Source organism: Limulus polyphemus, unplaced genomic scaffold (genome assembly GCF_000517525.1).
Source record: "Limulus polyphemus unplaced genomic scaffold, Limulus_polyphemus-2.1.2 Scaffold12304, whole genome shotgun sequence".
Taxonomy (NCBI): domain Eukaryota; kingdom Metazoa; phylum Arthropoda; class Merostomata; order Xiphosura; family Limulidae; genus Limulus; species Limulus polyphemus.
Genome location: NW_013677914.1, coordinates 6,234 through 12,280, shown reverse-complemented (window position 1 = coordinate 12,280; position 6,047 = coordinate 6,234). Strand labels below are relative to the sequence as shown.

The 6,047-nt window shown below is 32.6% G+C and overlaps 2 protein-coding genes across 2 annotated transcripts in view; one reads left to right on the top strand and one right to left on the bottom strand.

Moving 5' to 3' along the window:
* Nucleotides 1-5: 5 nt before the first annotated feature.
* Nucleotides 6-2,296, bottom strand: LOC111083946 (baculoviral IAP repeat-containing protein 5-like). The gene is given in 3 exon segments (XM_022380693.1): nt 6-99; nt 204-268; nt 2,091-2,296. Coding segments are annotated over 3 exon segments (279 nt in total). The 5' UTR covers nt 2,211-2,296.
* A 2,451-nt stretch (nt 2,297-4,747) lies between these two features.
* LOC106476965 (probable ATP-dependent RNA helicase DDX47) overlaps nt 4,748-6,047 on the top strand; it is a gene marked incomplete at its 3' end in the record, with an annotated part of 6,646 nt that continues 5,346 nt past the window's right edge. The window contains exon 1 of the mRNA XM_013937578.2: nt 4,748-4,896. Coding sequence (XP_013793032.1) covers nt 4,762-4,896 — 135 coding nt within the window. The remainder of the gene's footprint in view (nt 4,897-6,047) is intronic.

Below are 6,047 nucleotides of genomic sequence, written 5' to 3'. Positions count from 1 at the left end.
ATAAGCTACGTAGTTAATATAAACAAATCAATAGATCACGTAAAGTTTCTTTACCATGGATCATCTTCTGGTTCCCATCCATCCAATTCCTTAAAACATGATCATAAGCTACGTAGTTAATATAAACAAATCAATAGATCACGTAAAGTTTCTTTACCATGGATCATCTTCTGGTTCCCATCCATCCAATTCCCTTAAAACATACGTAACATCTTACTAAATCAGGTTCACGATCTGTTGGACAGTAGTAGAAACCTGAACCAGCCAGCTGTAAATGATTTTAAAACAATATTTCAGAATTCTAAGGTTTTAATTTTTCAGGGCCCAAGTTACGTCAACTTTGGGAGTTTAAAACTAACATAATTTCAGTAATACTTCCATATCAAGCTAAAAAGTGAAAAATATTTTACAAATTTAGTATATTTAGAACTAATTAAATTATATTCAAATATGGAATTTTAGTCTGATAATATGTTCAAATTATTGTAAACATTAAGATGACAGAATGACAAATAACTTTTGATAAATATTAATCACCAAACAATAAATCTTCAGCAAGTCTATATAATTACTAATAAAAAATACAATGAACAGTGTTAGGAACAACGTTCTCTCTAATTTCTTTAATCCATGTGTGGAATGATTTTTTTTTTTTTTTATGTGCACCGGTATCAATTTTTATTTTATTTTTTCTTGGGGGGGGGGGGGGATTTTTAAACCATCAAAGTTTTGAAATCGTTAGGCTGCTTTGCAATGCTATCAGTTGGTTATTTGGGCTTTAAACCCCAATGAATGCCAGGGTTATTAAAGCTGTCAATGTGATGAGACTCCTCACCATTACTGAGGATGTGTGCAGCTGGAATAATTAAGTGCATGGCATTTGATTGGTTGTTGTGCGGCCATGCAGCATGGAGGGAACACTGATTAGGAAATTATAATATATTTAATAAATAAAAAAAACATCTGAATAAAGCAATGGAGAATGAGCTTGAATTTCTTTAAAGCCTCATAATATAGTGAAGTATGAACATCAGTGTTATCGGTCCAACTACCTCTAAAAAACTTAATCCAAACCCCCAATAGAAATTCAACCTCATTCCCTCTTGCTTTATTCAGATTGTTCTATTATTGTTGAACATTTTATTAGTAATTAAATATAAAATTGTTCAATTTGTTATTTTATAAATTTGCTGGAGATGGAATATGTTTCATTCAGAAACATTCATTAAAGATGTTTATAACTGTTTGATACAAACTGGAACCAACTCTAACACGACTGATGAAACATATATTGACACAATGGTCGATAAAGTCACTAAGGTTATCAAAGTAGTGTGTTCAGTTGAAAGCAGTAAGGTTAATAGAATGTTAGGGTGTATTTATAGACATACTGACTACTAGTAAAAAAAGAAACTTATTATCTCTTGGTACAAGTCACTAGTTAGGTCTCACTTGGATACTATACACAGTTCTCATATTGATTTGTGAAAAGTATATCAATAATTCCATTCATAAGAGTTAATAATAATAATAATCTTATACTGATAATTACAACCTTTTTAAATTTCAGGCCTTTACAAAAAAATATTAATAGTAATAAATTAACCATTAGAAATAAATAACGAACTTCAGACAAACAAGTGTGATATTCAGAGATAATAATAGTAATATTATTGTCAATATAAAACTAAGGATAACCCTGAACTTGTTGTTGTACTATAATCTTAAAATATCTGTGCTAAGACTGGTACTGTGATAACACAATTCACCTAAATCTATACTGAATATATCATTTTAGACAGATTAATAGCTCTGAATGCAACTGAAAGTGTAGAAAATTATATTATGCATCATTTAAGTGGTTTATTAAACTTTAATATATACTCTCCAGGTGGATATGAGGACACCTGTGTGTGGCCTTTCTCGGCTTTTGACAGACTCACAGGTTATAATATACATATATTTACAATGATACTGATACTGACAGGAATGAACTGTCAAGGAAATATTAACACAGTAACAATAGCGTTGAACGAAGTTTGACTCGAGTTTCAGTAGTACAAATTTAAAATTAAATGCATAAATCTCACCTTTTCGGGGGTGCAATTACAATCCAACTCAAATGGCCAGTTTTTGAAAGATTCTAGCCGATTTTTTTCTAGGTTCATATTGTAATCAGAACCTTTCAAATATTCAAAATCCACAGACATTTCTTATACTAGTTTTAGAAACTTAAGTTACGGACCAAACCAAAATCTACTTCTTGACACAACATTCGAATCGTACGATTCAAAAAATTGTAGTCAACAATTCTGCCCTCTAGCGGTCATATTATTTTTAGGCTATCCTTAATTTGCATTTTGTAATCATCTTATACAATAGCAGATATTCCGATGTTATTGTATATATCTTTCTTCGTAAAAATAAGGGTACATCAAATACTGATATACGCTTGCTTAATCTTTAGATAAAATATTTCAACACAATCTTAAATTTTTCACATTGTTTATACTTTATAAGTTTTGAAAGTAAAATCTCCCAAAATATTCTAACTTTCAAAGGCATAAACACTAAAAGTACGATGCTTGCTTTTAACAAGATTACATATTCTTTTTATGCATTACAACAAAAAAATAAGTTAATTTAACGTAGATAGGCGAAGCTAGATATGGGCTCCAACTGTTTAAATATATTTTTAAATAAGAATATTAAATAAATATTAACAAGCGGTACAAATTTTGAATTCAAATAGTCCCTACATGCAATTTTGAATAATTAGAGACATGTCTGAGTTTATAGTTGTATAATTTATACAGAAATCGAGTAAGTTATATTAAAACGATTTTGTAGCCACACCACGTTGTTACAGTTCATGCTGTCATGTCCGATTGTATTCTATTCATTTTCAAAAGGCTCGGTCCTAAGACTGTCATGTAAAAAACAGCATTTCTTCCGCAGATTTCCCATAATCTATCTAGAGTATGACGACAGGGGTTTGTCATCGCTCATTTCGACAGTTCAATAGCGTAGAAATTCCTAGGCGCCGCGACTAGAGACATGACGAGTATACCTTCGTATTGAATAATATGAATATCAATTTACATTCTTCAGCAAAGGTGGAGTGGATATTTCGTAGAAGCAGTTTTTATATACGAAACGTGTGTCGTTTTTCCAGACAGAGATCCTTCTTGATTATTTTGCGTACTATTGTCTGGGACACGTGGACATGGATTCTTATCTGTTACGTGACACTCCGCCTTTCTTACCGTGGCTGGAGTTCAACTTGGTGCATTTTTCTTTCTGGAAAGTTCTTTTGTCCCAAATTGACCCAATCCAATTAGATACAGTGGATATCTCCGTCTTGGAAATTCTAAATCTCTGATCTGAGTGTATGCATATTTTGAGTCGGAAATGAGTAAATAGCTGTTACATACGTTTCTCAAGAGTATTAAACTTTCAGTGGCGTACACTACCTACAACATGCGAGACAGTGTAAAAATATAATTCTGACACAATCTATTCAACCGCGACTGTACATCACTTGTGGTTGTTATGTGACTTGCTGATTTGTATATTTCAGATCTCTCTGATATAACGCACTCAACCTTTGGTACATTATCTAGTTCAAACCCAGCCGAGGGTCAACCGCCACGTACCCACACATTCTGGCATTGCAATAAAACCATAGTGGTATCCAATAAAAAGACAGGACAATCCCAGTCCTCCCATGGAATATGTACTACAATCTATGCTGCTAATGCCTCTACCAGGATTACTCTGGAAGGGAGGTATGAAGCATTTGCTTTGAACTTGCAAGATTGTGTTACTTTTAAATGAATTACATATGCCTTGCCGAGCAGCAAGGTAGACAAGGCTATTGGTTTGGACTGATAGTGCAATAGGGGCAGAAGAGTCAACAGCAGGCAGTTCAAAAATTCTTTGGAACAACACGGGGGATATTGATAGATTTGTGTTCAAATGGAATAGCTTTGATTCTAGTTTCTTTGGTCAGTTTTTTCACGCCACTATTTCTGCGGTGTGTCTAAAAATCTGTTGGTCTTCAATAACTCTATATCTTTGTTTATCATTTTATTAACTATTCTAAGAGACGTACCAAATGGTCGGGAATGTGCCGTGAACTAAAGGCTAAGATCTTTTAACTTTTGCCCCTAGTGACACAGCAGTAAGTCTGCGGACTTATAATGCTAAAAACTGGGTTTCGATACCCGTGGTGGCACAGCACAGATAGCCTATTGTGTAGCTTTACTAACAGTTATAATAGATTTATTTTCCTAACATAGTGATTGATTTATGAAATGAGTTGCTGTCAGCAGTAATGGATGCCAAGATTTTACATAATTTTCTGGAAATAAAGAATGGGCATAAATTTGTAGTCTTCTAAGGGTAAATGTACAAAGACAGCCTTGATGGACGAAAAGATCCCTTGTTGTCGGTAGTTTATGTTAAGACTACTCTTATGCATATTTACAGGTAAAAGATAAAGCGTCCTACAAACCGTAATTTTCTTAGTTATGAGATGAGCTAATTTTATTTTCAATTGAGACAAATATCATTTGTGAATAATTCTGTGATGAATATAAATAATTTTATTATATTTTTTTATCTTGTTCAATATTAGTAAGCATGTATATTTCCTGTATTTTATGAAAACCCAAAATAGTTGATTTAATTTCCTTGTAATGGGCCCTACATCATGCCTATTTTCAAGCAAGCCTGTCAATAGGCACTTCACTGTTAAAGATGGAGAATAGCAGTGGGTCTGAAAATACGACTTTGTCAGCAAACTTTAAATATGATGTTGATGAAGAAGATGATAGGAATACACCAATTTCTAAAGAAAATGAGCAGGAAGGAGATGTGACATTTAGTTCATTGGTAGGAATGTAACAGAACTCTTTTTTTTTTCTTTTTTGTAGGTTCACGTGTGTAAACTAAAGAGGGTAAATTTTCACATTTCTCCCTTGGCGCTTAGTAATAGTATTACTATGAATATTAACAAGTATTGCTAAGTAAGGCTAAGACAGCTGTATTTTTCTAACATGGTGATTGGTCTTTGAAACGGGTTTCCTTCAGGGGTGGTAGATGCAGTTAATTTAAACTAAAAGAGTTTAAGAGAAAGCTTTATAAATATTTGAATAGTACTATTACTATTAGTAAGGGCTGGCTAGAAGGTTTATTAGTGTTTAATTTAATGGATAGCACAGCGAAAATGGACCGAAAGGTCATTTGTTGTCCTTCAATGTAAAATGTTACTGGTATAGAGGAGAAGTATTAGTGTTACAGTGTTTGTTGAACATCATTCCATAACAATTAATTGACATTAACTTAGGATTTTTGGTTGAGTTGCTTGAACACAGTAGCTTTCCACAATTTTTGTTAACCAAAAGTTTTTAATTGAAAGTTTTTAAGCTGCATAACTTTTATGTTTATAAGCTGTGGTAGTTACTATAGATATATACAACAGGTGTCTTATATCTGTTGATATATATACACATTCAAGGTGAATGTACTCTCCTAGCTATACTGTGATTGTATGTGTTCATATTTCACATTATGTAGCAGTGTTTGTTGATGTAATAGCGAAAGACGTTAGTTTCAAGATAATTTAAAAAAATACGTATCCTTTCTTTAATAAAAAAATATATTAAAAATTGTAGAGGTGATGTCATTCGGATGTTTAAAATTGTTAACAGCCTGGAAAACTCATTGGAACATTGGAAGGATAAGTTTGGTGTTCAAGCTGGTACTAAACAAAAATATTTCTCTGTTAACCCTTTCTATACGGGTCACAAGTGAAAGGCAATGTCATCGTGTTTGTTGACTCGCATTCAAAATTTTATTGAACTACTATTTCATGATTCGATGATGAGGAACCCACTTTGAGACTAATAATGGTTGGAGATGACTTGAATGGGTAATGAAGAAAAACTTTAATATAAGTTTAACATAACAGCAAATGTACAACATCGATTTTTTGTGTGTCACGTAGTATGTTGAATGTAGCACTAGTTCAAATTAGATGTTTG